Source organism: Globicephala melas, chromosome 1 (genome assembly GCF_963455315.2).
Source record: "Globicephala melas chromosome 1, mGloMel1.2, whole genome shotgun sequence".
Taxonomy (NCBI): domain Eukaryota; kingdom Metazoa; phylum Chordata; class Mammalia; order Artiodactyla; family Delphinidae; genus Globicephala; species Globicephala melas.
This window is the reverse complement of record NC_083314.1, coordinates 143,792,929-143,812,396: the sequence shown is the minus strand read 5'-3', so window position 1 is coordinate 143,812,396 and position 19,468 is coordinate 143,792,929. Positions and strand designations below refer to the sequence as shown.

The 19,468-nt window shown below is 35.8% G+C and overlaps 1 protein-coding gene across 2 annotated transcripts in view; it reads left to right on the top strand.

Annotated features, from left to right (window-relative positions):
- The window catches only part of SCP2 (sterol carrier protein 2), a 164,703-nt gene that overhangs the window by 79,253 nt on the left and 65,982 nt on the right, over positions 1 to 19,468 (top strand). For both annotated transcript variants that reach the window (XM_030870167.2, XM_060305457.1), the window contains one exon: positions 3,758 to 3,865. In XM_030870167.2, coding sequence (XP_030726027.1) covers positions 3,758 to 3,865 — 108 coding nt within the window. The remainder of the gene's footprint in view (positions 1 to 3,757; positions 3,866 to 19,468) is intronic.

Sequence of the window (19,468 nt, the reverse complement as noted above, 5' to 3'; positions counted from 1 at the left end):
TGAGCTTTACAAAGAATCAGCTTTTGCCTTTGTTACTGTCTTTTTTTCCCCCTCCATTTCACTGATCTCTGCTCTTTATTATTTACTTCCTTTAACTTACTTTGGGTTTACTTTTTTTTGTTTGGTTTTGCTTTGCTTTAAGTTTCTTATGATAGATCCTCAGATCATTTATTTTAGATATTTCTCCTTTTCTAGTGTAAGTATGTAAAGCTATACGTTTTCTTCTAAGCAGTATTTTAGCTGCATTCCACAGATTTTGATATATTCATTGTCATTTATTTCAAAATATTAAAAATTCCCTTTAATGTCTAATTTTGTCTTTGACCTGTAATTATTTAGAAGTGCGCTGTGTAATATCCAGGTATTTGGAATTTTCCTAGGTATCTTATTGTTATTGCTGTCTATTATAATTTTGCTGTAGTCAGAGATTACGCTTTGTTTGATTTTGATCCTTTTAAATGAATTGAAATTTACTTTATGGCTCAGCATATGGTATATATTGGTGAACTTATGCACTTGAAAAATAATGCAGATTCTGTGGTTGTTAGATGTAGTGTTCTATATATGTTAATTAAATCAAGGTGATTGATAGAATTTTTAAGACCTGTGTCTCTACTAATTTATTTGACTTGCTGTATCACTTGCTGAGAGAGGGGTGTTAGAATCTCCCACTACAATTGTGAAACTATTTCTTTCTTTATTTCTGTCAATTTTTGCTTCATTTATTTTGAGGCTCTCTTATTTATAATTGTTATGTCTTCCTGATGAGTTGTGTTTTTTTTCATTATGAAACATTCTGCTTTATCTCTGGTTACATTCTTTGTCTAGAAGTGTCTTTTATCTGACTAACATAGCATGCCAGCCTTCTTATGCTTACTGTTTACATGATATATCTTTTTCTATCCGTTTGCTTTCGACATATTTGGGTTATTTATTTATTTATTTACTTATTTATTTGTCTATTTAAGGTGTGTCTCTTGTAGGCAGTAGTGTATTGTTTTTTATCGACTTTGTCAGTTTCTGCCTTTTAATGGAGTGTTTGACAGAGTGTCGTCTAATACAGTAGCCACTAGCTCTATGTGGTTATTGAATCCTTAAAATGTGGCTAGTACAAATTGAGATGTGCTGTAAGTATGAAGTACACATCAGATTTTGAAGACTTAATATGAAAAATAGAATATAAAGTATTTCATTAATAATTTTTTATATTGCTTACATTTTTTAAAAAAATTTATTTATTTTTGCCTGTGTTAGGTCTTCGTTGCTGTGTGCGGGCTTTCTCTAGTTGCGGCGAGCGGGGGCTACTCTTTGTTGCAGTGTGCGGGCTTCTCATTGCGGTGGCTTCTCTTGTTGTAGAGCATAGGCTCTAGGCACGTGGGCTTCAGTAGTTGTGGTGCGTGGGCTCTGGAACGCAGGCTCTGTAGTTGTGGCACACGGGCTTAGTTGCTCCACAGCATGTGGAATCATCCTGGACCAGGGATCAAACCCCTGTCCCCTGCATTGACAGGTGGATTCTTAACCACTGTGCCACCAGGGAAGTCCTTATATTGGTTACATTTTGAAATGAAAATACTTTGGATATATTGGGTTAAACATTATAAAATATATATGAAATAAAATATATACTAGAAAAATTTAAAGTACATATGTGATTTGCATTATATTTCTGTTGGGCAGTGTGATTTAAAGAGCATTAACATTTAATGTAATTACATATTTATATTGTAGGCTTTAGGTTGACCATTTTATTATGTTTCCTCTATATGTCCCTTTGTTTTTTGTTACTCTGTTTTCTCTCTCACCTGCTGCCTTTTGGATTATCTGAATATTTTTAGTATGACATTTTAGTATGTATTGGCTTTTTGGCCATATCTGTTTATTCTTAGCTTAGTTTTTGGTTAGTTTTGTTTTGTTTTAGTGGTTGCAGGGTTTCTCAACCTCAATACTGTTGACACTTGAGCTAGATTATTCTTTTTTGTGGGGCTTGGGCATTGTAGGATGTTTCACAGCATTCCTGGCCCTCTACCCACTACATGCCAGTAGTACCTGCCCCCACAGTTGTGATAATCAAAAATGTTTCCAGACATTGCCAAATGTCCCCTGGGGGACAAAATTTCTCTGGGCTGAGAACCACTGCTATAGGGGTCTCCTTAGCATTAATATTGTACCACTTCACATAAAATGTAGAAACCTTGCAAACATATACGTCCATTAACCAATTCCCTTCTGCCTTACACCCACCTTTATGTTAAATTATCATATGTATTACATCTATGTACATTAAAAAAACCCCAAAGACAGTGTTATAATTTTTGTTTTCAATAGTTGCACATATTTTAAAGACCTTAAGAGGAAAAAAGTCCTTTATATTTACCCAGATATTTATTATTTCTGTTGTTCTTTCCTCTTTCTTGCTGATCCAAATTTTTCTAGAGAATTTACTTTAGCATTTCTTATAAAGCAGGTCTTCTGGAATGTTAATTCGCCAGTGGAATATTCTGATACTTCATAGGATTGTATGTATTACGGAAAATCATGCAGTAAATTATTCACTTCTTGGGGTCGGTTTGTGTTCAGTCTGCTATTACTCAGTACAGTGACAATATTTAACAATATGAAAGCAGTAATAGCAGATAGTTTACTTGTTATGACTAGAGCCTTGTATCAGGTTCTATGTTAGAAACACATCAAAAAATAGAAGAATGTCTCAATGGATGGTTTTTAATCTACAACCTAGATTTAAAATCAAATTAAAAGTGTTAAGTCATCTCAAATTCTGTGATTAGTATGTTTCATTTTGCCAGTAGAGGAACGCTCTTGTTTTTGAAGGCAATAAAATGTGTTGGCTAAGAACACAGGCTATGGAGCCAGGCTGCCTGAGTATTCTAGATCCCCTACTTTGGCCTTAGATTGGTTACTTAATATCTATGTGTCTCTTTCCTCATCTGTAAAATGGGAATGATAGTACCTGCTTCATAGGGTTGAGGATTAAATTAAATTATGTAAATATACGTAAAATAATGAGAACAAGACCTGACACAGAGTGAGTACGTAACAGCTATTAGCCGCCTCTGATAACACCACCACCACCATTTGGAGATTCCACCTCTCATTACCAGAAATATCATCTGGAAGAATATTTTATACAGTACATGCATTTTTATTTACTTCTTAACCACCTGGAAGAATGACCAGGGAATCGATAGGAATGTTGAAGCTGCCAAGCATGTGATGTAATTTTTTTCTTTTAAGCTTACATTTATGCTCAATGGTATTTTCAGTCATTTTCCTTCATTTCATGAAAGCACTCTTTTTTTTCTGTCCCTCTCCCCCCTGTTGTTTACTAAGAATATTTATATAGAATGTAATAGTACAGTTGAAATGGAAATGAATATTTTGTCAAAATTATGAATTTTTAAACCTAATATTATTTTACAGTATTGTATCTATTTCGATGCTTTTCTTCTGGTTCTCTGAATCTCGATTATATTTGTAGCAATTTTGGAAGCAGAGAGCTCTTAGGAGCTAATAGGAGCTTTGTTTCATGCAGGAAGTGTTCTGAAAATATAAGCTTTTATTACTCAATATTTATTACCTCACTTTTAGAAGTGCTTGTATCAATTTGAAGTTAGTTTGAGCCATCAAGAAATGTTTGCTCCAAGAAATTCTTGGCTATCTGTAAGTTTAAAAAAAACAAACATATCATTTGCTCTGATGTTATTTTTAACATTTATGAATATTATTTTTCCTTCTATAGGTCAAGGTGGGAAACTGGTTGATAGAGGAGATAATACTTATGGAGGAAAGTGGGTCATAAATCCTAGTGGTGGATTGATTTCAAAGGGACACCCACTTGGAGCTACAGGTAATAATACACACAGATTTTATAATTTTTAAGTCATTTTTGGCATAAGTGTGAATGATTTGGTCATTGATTTGAATGAATGATTGTATTCTCTGATTTTGGTAGCGAGTGTTTTAAATGATTATTTAGCCACGGTATCTTCGATTTTCGCTAAGTATAGTATAGTTCAATAATCTTGATTAATTGATGAGAATTTGAATTAGTTGAAACTCTAAATTCAACAATAGGCATTTTAAGAAGTTTGATTATTTTAAAGTTTGTGTACAACTTAACAAGATGTTTCTAGATCTGCTAGATAAGAATCATTTGAAATAAGCATGTTATTTATATATAGTTGCATATGTGGTTGGTGTTGCATAGAAATTTTTTTCTCTTGAGAGAACTGGACTAAAAGATATGAAATAAGAATTTTACTATGGCTCTACTGCTGACTGGCCATGTGATGCTTTTGATTAATTATCAGTCAGTTAGTCACTTTGAGTTTCCTTAATTGTAAAATGAAATTGTACAAAGTGGTTTCTGAAATAACTTAGCACTAAAATTCTGAGATTTATTTTATGAAGACAGGTGAGTTTTGTATTTTTTCATAGTGTCTTATATATTAAGTAAAATTTTATAAATTATCATAAATTCCAAAATAGAGAAGTTAGAATTTATAGGGTATTTATTACAGCAATTAACTTTAGCTTGTTTCTGTTTATCACTTAAATTAGGTAAGTTTATAATCTAGTAGAGAAAATGGGTATACATAGATACAGCATAAGAGAGAGATAGGTAGACAGGCACATACAGTTGCAGTATAATGTGCCACCTTGCTATTTGTTTTCTGTCCTGTCTGTTCTTTGGTTCTTTTCTGTTTTTCATAATATCTTTTATTAATGGGTATTTTTTAGTATTTTATTTTCTCTCTTCTATTGAATTATTTCTTTTTCTCTCTCTCTCTCTCTCTTTTTTTTTTTTAGTGTTTGCTCTAGGATTTACAACATCCATCTTTAATTTACTGTAGTCTACCTTCAAATAATGTCATACAATTTCACTTATAATGTATGGGATTTTTACAACAGATTATTTCCATGTACCCCCTCCTATCCTTTGTGCTATTATTGTCATACACGTACTTCTAAATATATTATTAACCCCACAATATACTATTATTATTGCTTTAAATAATTTAATGTCTTTAAAAGTAATCTTAAAATGAGGTGAACGAGAGTGATGTTACTGAGACTGGCAGAATAACCACATCTGAAAATACTCTGTTATAAAATTACCAAGAACACTTGCAAAAATTGTCAAGCTCAACTTTTTCAGAACTTTGGAAATTAACCAAAGGCTTACAGCGATCTGGGGGAGCATTTATTAAAAACAAGTCAACAGCGTTTTCTCTGTAAGAACAGCAAGCTTTGTGGCATTTTTTACTTGCTCTGGTAACAGTTCTTTCTCCAGCTCCATGGTAGCCTTGAAAACCAACAGCCTGCAATCATGGTGAAAACTAGCATTTTGCCCAGCACTGGAGGAGTCAAAATGGAGTTGGAGCTCTTTCAAAGCCCCATATTCAGAGACTTGTCATTATTTGACCTGTCTGGAAGTTCCCTGGTAAACCAGTCTCAAAAAGCTTGTCTTTATGTAACCTGACAGAGAACTTGTCCAGTGTAAACAGTATTTTCCTTAGAGTCATTTGTCAAGAACAATCAGCAACAACTGTTTAACAACATAGCTGCCTGAGATGCCGATAACAACTGGAGCAAACAACAAATTAACCAAAGGAAAAGAAAAGCTTAAAAGAAGAAGCTGGTGAATGAAATGTCCATAGAAACTGAGGTAGCCTAAATATTTGCTAGACAGACTTTAAATCAGCTATTTAAGTATGTTCAAAGAAGTAAAGGTATAAAAGTATACTTTCTTCTACTTCTTTATATATAGTAAAGAAGTAAAAGAAAGTATAATAATGTTTCACCAAACAGAGAGTATCAATTACTAGATAGAAATTATAGAAAAGAACCAAATAAATTCGGGCATTGAGGAGAAAAGTAACTGAAATGAAGAATTTACTAGAGGGGCCCAATACCAGATTTGAACAGGCAGAAGAAAAAAATTGGTGAACTTTAAGATAGGTCGATTGATATTATTCAGTCTGCGAAACAGGAAAAAAAAAAAAGAATGAAGAAAAATGAACAGAGCCTCAGAGACTTGTGGGACATTAGCAAAGTGTAGCAACATATACATACTAATAGTCCCAGAAGGAGAGGATAGGAAAAAAAAGGGCAGCAAGAATATTTGAAGAAATGAGGACTGATAAACTCCTTAAACTTGAAGAGAAAGCATGAATATACATATCCAAGAAACTTAAGTAGGAATACCTCAAAAAGACCCACACCTAGGCAAATAATCAAACCATTGGAAGCAAAAGACAAAGAGAGTATTGAAAGCAACAACAGAGAAGTGATTCATCACGTACAAAGGATCCCCAATAAGACTTAACCTCTGATTTATCTTCTGTAACCATTAAGGCAGTGTGATGAAAGAAGCTGCCAACCAAGAATTCTGTATTCAGTGAAACTACCTTTAAAAAATGAAGAAGTTAAGACATTCCTAGATTTAAAAAATTGAGAGAATTTATCACAGACCTCCCCTATAAGAAATAATTTTAAAGAGAGTCATTCAGACTGAAATGAAAGAGCACTAGACAGTGAAATAGCACATGAAGAAAGAAAGAGCATTGGTAAATGTAACTACCTTGGTAAATATAAAAGACAATATAAGTGTATTTTTTTGTTTGTCACATTTTCCCCCCTCCTATCTGATCTAAAATACAACTATAAAGGGCAATAATCTGAGTTGCTTTATACAATGCACAGAGATATAATTTGTATGACAATAACACAAAGGAGGAAGGAGGGAAGAGAGTTATATAGGAGCAGATTTTTTGTGTATGCTATTGAAATTAAGTCAGTATTAATTTGAACAACTAGATTGCTATAAATTAAAATGTGAATTGTAATCCCTAGAGCAACCACTAAGAAAATAACTGAAAAATACATAGTAAGAGAAATGACAAAGAAGTAAAATGGTACATTAGAAAATACCTATTTAACACAAAAGAAGGAAATAATGGAGGAATAGAGGGATTAAAAAAGACTAAAGTTCAAGAGAATGAGAAGGGAAGCCACAGACTAGGAGAGAATATTTGCAAAAGACACATCTGCTAAAGAACTATTATCTAAAATATACAAAGAACTCTTTTTTTGTTTTGTTTTTTTTTTTTTTTTTGCGGTACGCGGGTCTCTCACTGTTGTGGCCTCTCCCGTTGCGGAGCACAGGCTCCGGACGCGCAGGCTCAGCGGCCATGGCCCACGGGCCCAGCCGCTCTGCGGCATGTGGGATCTTCCCGGACTGGGGCACGAACCCGTGTCCCCTGCATCGGCAGGCAGACTCTCAACCACTGTGCCACCAGGGAAGTCCCCAAAGAACTCTTAAAAGTAAACAGTAAGAAAATGAGCAATCTGATTTAAAAATGGGCAAAAGATCCAAACAGACACCTGTCTAAAGAAGATATACAGGGGCTTCCCTGCTGGTGCACTGGCTAATAATCTGCCTGCCAGTGCAGGGGACATGGGTTCGAGCCCTGGTCCTGGAATATCCCACATGCCGTGGAGCAACTAAGCCCGTGTGCCACAACTCCTGAGCCTGTGCTCTAGAGCCTGCAAGCCACAACTACTGAGGCCTGCGCACCTAGAGCCTGTGTTCCACAATGAGGGAAGCCACTGCAGTGAGGAGCCCGTGCACCTCAAGGAAGAGTAGCCCCCGCTCGCCGCAACTAGAGAAAGCCCATGCGCAGCAACAAAGACCCAATGCAGCCAAAAATAAATAAATAAAATAAAATATATATAAAAAAAGAAGATATACAAATGGCAAATAAGCATATGAAAAGATCCTCAACATCATATGTCATTAAGGAATTGCAAATTAAAACAACAATGAGATACTACTACGTACCTATTCAAATCTCCAAAATCCAAAACAGCAACACCACCAAATGCTGGAAGATTCTTACAAAGTGGAACATCCTTTTACCATAGGATCCAGCAGTTGTACTCCTTTGGCCTTTACCCAAATGAGTTGAAAACTTATTTACACAAAAACCTACACGTGGATGTTTATAGCAGCTTTATTCATAATTGCCAAATCTCGGATGCAACCAAAATGTCCTTCGTTAGGTGAATGGATAAATAAACAGTGGTACATCCAGAAAATGGAATGTTATTCAGCCCTTCCCCAAAATTCAGTTATCAAGTCATGAAAAGGCATGGAGGAACCTTAAATGCTTATTGCCAAGTGAAAAAGCCACTCTGAAAAGGTTACATACTCTATGATTCCAACTATATGATATCCTAGAAAAGGGAAAACTATGGAGACAGTAAAAAGATCAGCAGTTGGAGAAGGGAGGGTTGACTAGGTAGAGCACAAAGGATTTTTAGGGCAGTGAAACTGTTTTTTTTGATGCTTTAATAGTGACTATGTGTCATTTTACATTTGTTAGATGTATACAACACCAAGAGCAAACCCTAATGTAAACTATGGACTTTGGGTGATAATTATATGTCAATGTAGGTTCTTCAGTTGTAACAAATGATCCATTCTGGGACAGGATGTTGATAGTGAGGGAAGCTATGCACGTAGTGGGGACAGGGAGAATATGGGAAATCTCTGTACTTTCTACTAAATCTTGTTATGAACCTCAAACTGCCCTAAAAAGGAAAGTGTAAAAAAAGTTAATCTTTGCTAACATACATTTATGTTAGATGATAGATAATGGAAGACAGGAAAACAAAAGCAATTTGGTTAATATATACAGATATATTTATGTCAAAGCAAGGAAGATAGTCCTGTTAAATTGTTAAAGTCCTTTTTCTGCTACTTGTCACTATTAAAGTCCTTATTTCTGCAACTTGTAGGTGGTGATAGCTGGTATTTGTAATTTCCTTCTTTCACTACCCATTCTGTACTGCTTTTGCCCTTAGTAAGTACCTCATTTGTAGTTTCTCATCTGGTACAATAAACTAAACCTTCATTCCTAAATAGTCTGTGCTGTTAGCAGTCCTGCTTCTTTGGGTTATTGTAGTAAACTAACTTTTATTACAAGACATGAGAGTATTAAGAGGCACCCCATAGTACTTTTGGGTTCCAAGCTAATCCTTTTTGTCCTCATTATATAGTAGCAACCCAATATTCCCATGATAATCAGGTCAGTCACCCCAGTCAATAAATCCCCTTCTTTGCCTATTAGTTCTGTGTCATGAAGAACCCTAAGTGTCCAGGTAGCAGTCTCTGCTTCCAGTTCAGTGTAATCACTGTTTTGTCTAAGACTTCTAAACCAGCAGAGCCCAAAGTTTCAGGAATGGCAAATAAAATGTTGTTAGTGGATCATTTAGGATAATAGTGAGAGGAACTGCTCCTTTTTCTATCCTTTGATCCTTTTTGTATCCTGGCTATGGAGAAACAGCATCATTGATTCAGAGCATGTTCCACGTTTTTTTTTTGCGGTACGCGGGCCTCTCACTGTTGTGGCCTGTCCCATTGCGGAGCGCAGGCTCAGCGGCCATGGCTCACGGGCCCAGCCGCTCCGCGGCATGTGGGATCTTCCCGGACCGGGGCACGAACCTGTGTCCCCTGCATCGGCAGGCGTACTCTCAACCACTGCGCCACCAGGGAAGCCCATGTTCCACATTTTGGAGGATATTTCCCCAGCCCTGCAAAGTGTTGCTGGCACCATTATTGAGTCTTCTAAAGGCTTTTACATTATTCTATCAGACCAACTGCTTCAGGGTGATAGAATACATGGTAAGCCCAGTGCATGCTGTAAGCAGGAGTCTATTCCTGCATTTCATTTATTTAGGCTGTTAAATGAGCTTCTTAATCAGAGAAATATTATGTGGAATACCATGTTGGCACATCCACCCAGCACAAAGATCAAGTATAAAACCCTAAGGAGTATAAAAATTAGAGGTGTAGGTGGAGAAGAGACGTTTAAGAATGTTGTGAAGAAATGGTCCGTTATCCAAGGGAGGAGAATGTTTCAAAAGTTAGAGGTCAGGCCAGAAAAGTTAGATTGATAAAGAGTGAAGAGTGTTCTTTGGATTTGGCTATCATCAAGTCATTGGCAACCTTGAAGCAATTTTAGTGAAATGTTTTGCACGGAAGCACATGGGAATTTGGAAAGAATTAGAAGTGAGAAAGTAGCAACAGCAGTGCAGATAAACTGTTAGGAGTAGTGGCTGTGACTGGAAAGGGATACGTAGAGGGTGTACCTCAGTTGCAGGTATATGTTCTATATGAATGAAGTCATGGCTTTGATCTTAACCTCTTCACTCTTTTCGGCCTAGTCATTTTATCTGTAAAATAGGAATAAAATATAGTATCTACCTAATAGGGTTGTGCTGTGGATCAAATGAGTAAATATGTGAGTCCCCAAAACAGAGTAGAAAAACAATAATTGCTAGTATTCTCTTCCCACCATTCCTACAAAAGAAAGCCAAAATGGATCCAGTTAACTGTTGCTAGTAATAAAGCACTTGTTTGTATCTCAGTATGTAAAATAATTTATAACCATTTCAGGAAAAGAAGATTGTTAATTTGTAAAGAAAATAATTTTCCTTCTAGTATGACAGCCTCAAGGCACCAATTTCACTATGTAAATATTGTGCCCAATACTACACAGACATTATTTTAATACTATGCTCTGCCTTTGGTAAATAGACTAACCCTTTTCCTTTATCCCTCAAAAGAATGAGGTCATACTTCAGTGTTGATTTTGTTGCTAATGGTATGTAGTCAGGGTGATAATAAATGTTTCTATGGTATGGTCATTGAAGCCTTAAAGAGTTACGGTTTGCATTTGAGACAGTGATTTAAATTCTCCTTTCAGACAGCTTCCTCACTCTCATATAGGAAACTTCTGTTTTCATCAGGAGATGAATGTGACATTTCAGTTAGTTGTTGTTATTGACACATAACTTTTTTCTCCCCTGAAAGAACATGTTTTTATTATAATTGACTTGTTGGCCATTCCGAGATATTTTTATTCTGTCATCCACGAAAACACTCAGAAATAACGATTTGTTGTAACGATATGATTTTTCATATCCATATTCTTTCTAAAAATTGAGGTATAATTTTCATAAAATAAAATGCACAGTTCTAGCAAAAACACAGTTGTTTATAGCAGCATTATTCATAGTAGCCAAAAGGTGGAAACAACCCAGATGTCTGTCATCAACTGATGAATGGATAAACAATATGTGGTATATTCATACAATGGTATATTCTTTGGCCATAAAAGAAATGAAGTAATGATACATGCTACAACATAGATGGACCTTGAAAACATTTTGCTATGTGAAAGAAGGCAGTCACAAAAGACCTCATATTACACGATTCATTTATATGAAATGTCCAAAATAGGCAAATCTGTAGAAACAGAAAGCAGATTAGTAGTGGCCTAGGATTGGGAGAGAGAGCTAAAGAGTATGGAATTTCTTTTTGAGGTAATGAATATGCTCTGAAATTGATTGTGGTGATGGTTGTACATATCTCTGAATATACTAAAAACCATTGAATTGTAATCTTTAAATGGATGATTGGTTTAGACAATTGGGTACATCCATGTAACTACCAGCCGAAACAAGACATTAGAACATTTCCATCACCCCAGAAAGTTCCATTGTATCTATTTCCAGTAAATCTCCAACTTCCCTCAATCACCCCACTCTAACTCTCCAACCCTGCCCCCCAACCAAGCTAAGACTTATTGACTTCTATCATGGTAGATTAGTTTTGCTGATCTTTGAACTTCATATAAATGGCACAGTATAGTGTGTATATGTGCTCTTTTGTGTCTGGATTCTTTAACTCAGTAGAATGTAAGATTTATCAAAAATTTTCTTGTATCAGGAGTTCATTCTTTTTTATTGCTAAATAGTATTCTATTGTTAAAATATATCAGTTTGTTTACCCATCTTTCTGTTGATGGACATTTGGGTTCTTTTCTGTTTAGGGGTATTATGAATAAGGATGCTATAAATATTTTTGTACAAGACTATTTGTGGACATACTTTTTGTGTTTTTCTTGGCTTAGTAACTCAGAGTGAAGTTGCTGAGTCATAGGGCAGCATATGTTTACCTTTATAAGAAACTGCCAGATAGTGCTCCAAAGGGTTGTCATATGCTTTTTAATATTATAGCTGGATGACAAATTTTAACATTTTTTAAATTAGTTTTTAATGGAGTCTAGTTGATTTACAGTGTTGTGTTAGTTTCTGCTGTACAGCAAAGTGAATCAGTTATACATACACATATATCCACTCAATTTTAGATTCTTTTCCCACATAGGTCATCACAGGGAATTGAGTAGAGTTCCCTGTGCTGGACAAATTTTAACATCTAACAAGTATTTCTCTTTCTCCTTAGGTTTAGTTCTATTCCTCAGAGTCAACCCCTTTTAAAATTTCTTTTGTATTTTTCCAAAAATTGTTATGCTTATACAAATACATATGTATATATGTATTTATAGTCTTTCTGAATGTATGTTTGTATATGTGTATATTTATCATATTGTAGACTGCTTTTTTGCTTACATCTTAAAATTTTTTCTGTATTATCACTTATAGCTAGTCTTTATTCTTTTTAATGCCTGCATAGTATTCTGATTACAAGAAGTTTACCTAGTGATTCACTTATGGATAGACATATAGGTTATGTCAAGTTTGTTATTACAAACAATGTTGCACTAACCATCTTGTGTCTTTGCATACTTTTTCAAGTATACCCATAGGATAAATTCCAAACAGTGGACTTCCTATGTCAAAGGATAGTACGTATTTTAAAATGGATGGATATTGCCCCATTTTCTTCAAAAAGATTATACCAATGCACATTCCCAGCAACAGCGTATGAGAGTGTTTTTTCCTACAACCTTGTCAACGTTGGATTTTTAAAAATCAAATGTAGACAATTTTGCCAATCTTGATAGGTCATCCAGTTCTTTCCCATGGGCACTAAAAAAACTAACCTAAAACACCCAGGAAGGTAGAATTTGCCCAATTTTTAAATACTTCAAAGAGAGACTCGTACCTTCTGCAGTATTCTTTGAAAACTCTTTTCAATATTTGAGTCTACACTGTTGGTAACATTTTCCTCTTATCAGTCTTTGAGGGATAGTGTTTAATGGTGGTATAGCATTTTGGGAGGAAAATTTATAAATCTTGATGACTTTATTGGTAGTCTGCATAAAATGAGGAATTACTGAAGAGTAAATGTTTACTTGCTACACTCTGAGGATTTGGATATATTTCAAGTAAATCTGACACGTGGCCATTAGCTGGAGCCCAAGAAAGAATTCAGACTCCTAGAAAATATATCAGAATGACAGCTCAGAGTTGTTTAAATATTTTTGCCCTAGTTACTTGGATAACAAACTGCAATAGGATTCTGAGAAAATCAGAAAACAAGTCAAGTAAGTGTTTCCAAAACATGTTAAGGTGGGGTGGGGAAGGTTTAAGGTTCTCTTCTACCAATGGTATTCTTTTAATTGTATGATATTGCTACTTTGCTGGGAACTCAGCATTGGAGAATTAGCTTTAAAATTAACTTTCCATAATACTGGTTTCTGATTTTAGCTTGTTACGGTCCGGGTTAAAAAAAGCTTCTAACTTCCATAATGGTACTTATAATAGAAGAGAAAGAGGTTTATGCATTTGAATTGAATGGTCTTTTGTTCATTGTCAGTTTAAAAACATGAATTCCTTTTGGATTTTCCAATTAGAAAAATCACAATAAACCTTAGGGTTTTTTTTTTTTTTTTTGGTTTACTTTGCAATTGTCATACGACAAAAAGCAAATTAGTGTCCAAATAATAGTATCATATTTTATTCCAGTTTTTAAAATTCTTTCACATATATTGTTCAACACATTGAATGTTTGTTTAAAATGAATAAGTAAAATTTGACTTTAGCTCATTTTTAGCCATCTCTGATTTATGAAAATGCATATTAGTGTCTGGGGTCTACTGAAAGGGCATGAAAGTGCTTTTGAGATAAAACTCTTAATAAGGGATTGTTGCTTTGAAGCTGAAAGTTGGTTATTTAGTTTGGTCTTTTATATCAATTCAGCCTGGCATTTAGTGCCTTTCCAGTGAGGCTTCAACCTCGTTTTCTGTCCTGATCTTCCATTTTTCAGTCTGTGAAAGTTCAATAAATTCTTATTGTATGTCTACATTATCATTAGGTGCTGTAGGTAACTGGTATTCAAATATGGTGTCTACTGATGGACTGATTCAGAATCCCCTGTGGCTTTAAAAAATATGTATTCCTGCCCTACCATTAGAAATTCTGGTTCCTAAGCCTGGTTGATCCAAACAGCTTATGTGTTTATAAAGTTCCCCCAAGAGCTTTTCATGCCCAATCAGGTTTAGGAACTAGGGCTAGAGTACACAAGGTAACCACTGCCCTAAGGAAGCATACAAGAGGCAGATAATGTAACACAAATGATTAGAATCCAAGGCAGAATATAGGTGCCTTAGGCAAAGCACAAACCAGAACTATGAAGAAAGGAAAAAGGGAAAGGAGAATGGGGGGGGTGATGATTTACTAAATACCCACCACATGTCAGATTCTATGCTAGCACTTATATCTAGTTGGGTTTTGGGGGAGGAGATGTAGAAAGAGGAAGCATATTTAAACTAAACTGGACTGTTTGCTTTTTTCAGATGTGTTTAATTCCTTCTCACCTCTACAAACTCTGGCTTTGCTGTTTTCTCAATAATAGCAACAGTCAATACACGTATACAGTGCTAATTTCTAGGCATTCTTCTAAGTATTCTTCATGTACAAATGCATTTAATTCTCACATCTATTTTTTTATATTTTATAAAAGAGGAGTGTAGAGGCACAGAGTAACTTGCCCAAAGTCACCAAGGTAGAACGTAGAAAAACTAGGATTCAAACCCAGGCAGTGTATTTTTAGGGTCCAGGCTCTTAACCACTACACGCTACTTCAGTGCCCTTTTCCTCAGTGGAAATGCCCATCTTCAAGGTCGATCTCAAGTGTTATCTATCTTATGAAGCTTTTCCTGATTTCTTGATCCTTTCCATAAATTAATCTTTCCCTTTTCTGAACTCTTGCTATACTTTCTCAGTACTTCTCTTTTGACATTTATGCGTGTAGTGCATATTATAATTATTTATGTCCTTTTAAAAAATCTCCTCTGTTTGACTAAGAGCTGTGAGGACAGGATCCATATTTCATTTGTCTCTGTACCCTGAACAGTGCCCAATACAAGACGTTGCACATCTAAAGAGGGTTGAATAAATTATTTCTCCTTTAATATCTGAAGGGTGATATGGGGCAGAGGGGATAAACTTGTTTAGTGTGAGAAGACTTAGGATCATTGGGAAGAATTCATGGGAAGGTAGATTTTGGCTGTGGCAGGAAAGAAACTTTGTTAATTGTGGTAAAATGCACATAACATAAAATTTACCATCTTAACCATTTTAAGTGTACAGGTCAGTGGTATTAAGTACATCTACCTTGCTGTGTCACTGTAACCACCATCCATCCATAGAACTCTTTTCAGGTTGCAAAACCGAAGCTCTGTATCCATTAAACAATAACTTCCCATTCTCTTCTCCCCTCACCCCTGGCAACCACCATCCTACCAATTGTCTACATGATTTTGCCTACTCTAAGTACCTCACATAAATAGAATTGTGCAATATTTGTTCAGGAAAGAACTTTTTAACATGGCATTTCAAAAATGGAATAGATTGCCTCCTGAGAGCATATATTGCCTGTCACAGAGGCTGTGCATGAGAAATACAAGTTAACAACTTGATGGGAATGTTGTAAGGGGAATTGCCCATCTGTTAGGGTCTTAGATTTGACACACTCTTAGATCCTTCCTAATTCTAAGATGCTCTAATATCCCAAAGGGATGGAATTATGTCTCCTCCTGAGTTCACATAGTTCTTAATATTTTTAATGGTACGTATATTATTCTATTGTGTGCCTTTTTTGTTTTTTTTTTTAACATGCGTCAGTACCTTTAAAGGTATTATAAACTTGGGTTTTAAGGAGTTGGGTGAAAATGAAATGAGAGTAAATGGAATTTTAGCCAGCTGACCTAACATACTCAAACCATGGCCTGGCTCTTCTTGTACTCTATACGGGGTCACTAAAAGAAGTACATTCTAGGATGATGACTGACAAAACCTAAATCCAATACTGACTCTAAAAAGTCAGTAATTCAGTAAAGCCTAAATAGCATTTTACCAAAATTCATCTCTCATCATATCCTAGAGGTCACTGACCTGTCCTCATTCCCGTTGCCCAGAATTTTGCACATTTATCACTGTGTTGTGAGGGGAGGTAAGTTTTATCATTAGACTCTAATGAACACTCTTCAGTGCCAGGAGAAATGGAGCCTGAGAGAGAATGTTTACTTTTGATACCTATTGCCAGGTAGAGATAGCTAGGAGCAGGCCCTGGCTTTTATTGCTCCTGACAAGAAAAAGAAAGACAGAGAAGGAATATCGTGCCTATATATCCCATATTTTATTTTCTTATTTTAACAGCTCTTTTGGGGTAAAATCAACATATAATCAGCTGCACATATTTATTTATTATCTTTTTAATAGATCTTTATTGGAGTACAATTGCTTAATAATACTGTGTCAGTTTCTGCTGCACAACAAAGCGAATCAGCCATATGCATACGCATGTCCCCATGTCCCCTTCCTCTTGAACCTCCCTCCCATCCTCCCTATCCCACCCCTCTAGGTCATCGCAAAGCACCGAGCCGATCTCCCTGTACTATGTGCTGCTTCCCACCAGCTATCTATTTTACATTCGGTAGTGTATATATGTCCATGCTACTCTCACTTTGCCCCAGCTTCCCCCTCCCACCCCAAGTCCTCAAGTCCATTCACTATGTCTACCTCTTTATTCCTGCCCTGTAACTACATTCATCAGTACCATTTTTTTTTTTTTAGATTACATATATATATGCGTTAGCATTTGGTATTCGTTTATCTCTTTCTGACTTAACTTCACTCTGTATGACAGATTCTAGGTCCATCCACCTCACTGCAAATAACTCAATTTCATTTCTTTTTATGACTGAGTAACATTCCATTGTATAGATGTGCCATATCTTTATCCATTCATCTGTCGCTGGACATTTAGGCTGGTTCCATGTCCTGGCTATTGTAAATAGTGCTGCAGTGAACATTGTGGTACATGTCTCTTTTAGAATTGTGGTTTTCTCAGGGTATATGCCCAGTAGTGGGATTGCTGGGTCATATGGTAGTTCTATTTTTAGTTTTTTAAGGAACCTTCATACTGTTTTCCATAGTGGTTGTATCAATTTACATTCCCACCAACAGTGCAAGAGGGTTCCCTTTTCACCACACCCTTTCCAGCATTTATTATTTCTAGATTTTTTGATAATGGCCATTCTGACCAGCATGAGGTGATACCTCATTGTAGTTTTGATTTACATTTCTCTAATAATTAGTGATGCTAAGCATCTTTTCATGTGCCTCTTGGCCATCTGTATGTCTTCCTTGGTGAAATGTCTATTTAGGTCTTCTGCCCACTTTTTAACTGGATATTTGTTTTTTTGATATTGAGCTGCATGAGCTGTTCATATATTTTGGAGATTAATCCTTTGTCAGTTGCTTCATTTGCAAATATTTTCTCCCATTCCGAGGGTTGTCTTTTTGTCTTGTTTATAGTTTCCTTTGCTGTGCAAAAGCTTTTAAGTTTAATTAAGTCCCATTTTTTTATTTTTGTTTTTATTTCCTGTACTCTAGGAGGTGGGTCAAAAAAGATCTTGCTGTGGTTTATGTCAAAGAGTGTTTTTTCTATGTTTTCCTCTAAGAGTTTTATAGTGTCCGGTGTTACATTTAAGTCTTTAATCCATTTTGAGTTTTTTGTGTATGGTGTTAGGTAGTGTTCTAATTTCATTCTTTTACATGTAGCTGTCCAGTTTGCCCAGCATCACTTATCGAAGAGGCTGTCTTTTCTCTATTGTATGTACTTGCCTCCTTTGTCGTAAATTAGGTGCCCATATGTGCGTGGGTGTATCTCTGGGCATTCCATCCTGTACCATTGATCTGTATTTCTGTTTTTGTGCTAGTACCATACTGTCTTGATTACTGTAGCTTTTGGTATAGTTTGAAGTCAGGGAGCCTGATTCCTCCAACTCCGTTTTTCTTTCTCAAGATTGCTTTAGCTCTTCGGGGTCTTTTGTGTCTCCATACGAATTGTAACATTTTTTGATCTAATTCTGTGAAGAATGCCATTGGTAGTTTGATAGGGATTGCATTGAATCTGTAGATTGCTTTAGGTAAGTATAGTGATTTTCACGATATTCATTCTTCTAATCCAAGAGCATGGTATATTTCTTCATCTGTTTATGTCATCTTTGATTTCTTTCATCAGTGTTTTATAGCTTTCTGAGTACAAGTCTTTCACCTCCTTAGGCAGGTTTATTCCTAGGTATTTTATTCTTTTTGCTGTAATGGTAAATGGGAGGATTTCCTTAATTTCTCTTTCTGATTTTTCATTGTTGGTGTATAGGAATGCCAGAGATTTCTGTGCATTAATTTTGTATCCTGCAACCTTACCAAATTCATTGATTACCTCTAGTAGTTTTCTGGTGGCATCTTTAGGATTCTCTATGTATATATAGTATCATGTCATCAGCAGACAGTGACAATTTTACTTCTTCTTTTCCAATTTGTATTCCTTTTATTTCTTTTTCTTCTCTGATTGCTGTGGCTAGGATTTCCAAAACTATGTTGAACAAGAGTGGCAAGAGTGGACATCCTTGTCTTATTCCTGATCTTAGTGGAAAAGATCTCAGTTTTTCACTATTGAGTATGATGCTTGCTGTGGGTTTGTCATATATGACCTTTATTATGTTGAGGTAGTTTCCCTCTATGCCCAGTTTCTAGAGAGTTTTTATCATAAATGGGTGTTGAATTTTTTCAAAAGCTTTTTCTTCATCTATTTAGATGAGCATATGGTTTTTATTCTTCAATTTGTTAATGTGGTGTATCACATTGATTGATTTGTGTATATTGAAGAATTCTTGCATCCCTGGAATAAATCCCACTTGATCATGATGTATGATCCTTTGGAATGCTGTTGGATTCTGTTTGCTAGTATTTTGTTCAGGATTTTTGCATCTATGTTCATCAGTGATATTGGCCTGTAGTTTTGTTTCTTTGTGACATCTTTGTCTGATTTTGGTATCAGGGTGATGGTGGCTTCGTAGAACGAATTTGGGAGTGTTTCTCCCTCTGCAATTTTTTGGAAGAGTTTGAGAAGGATCGGTGTTAGCTCTTCTCTAAATGTTTGATAGAATTCACCTGTGAAGCCATCTGGCCCTGGACTTTTGTTTGTTGGAAGATTTTTTTTTGTGTGTGGTGTGCGGGCCTCTCACCACTGTGGCCTCTCCTGTTGCGGAGCACCGGCTCCAGACGCGCAGGTCAGCGGCCATGGCTCACGGGCCCAGCTGCTCTGCGGCATGTGGGATCCTCCCGA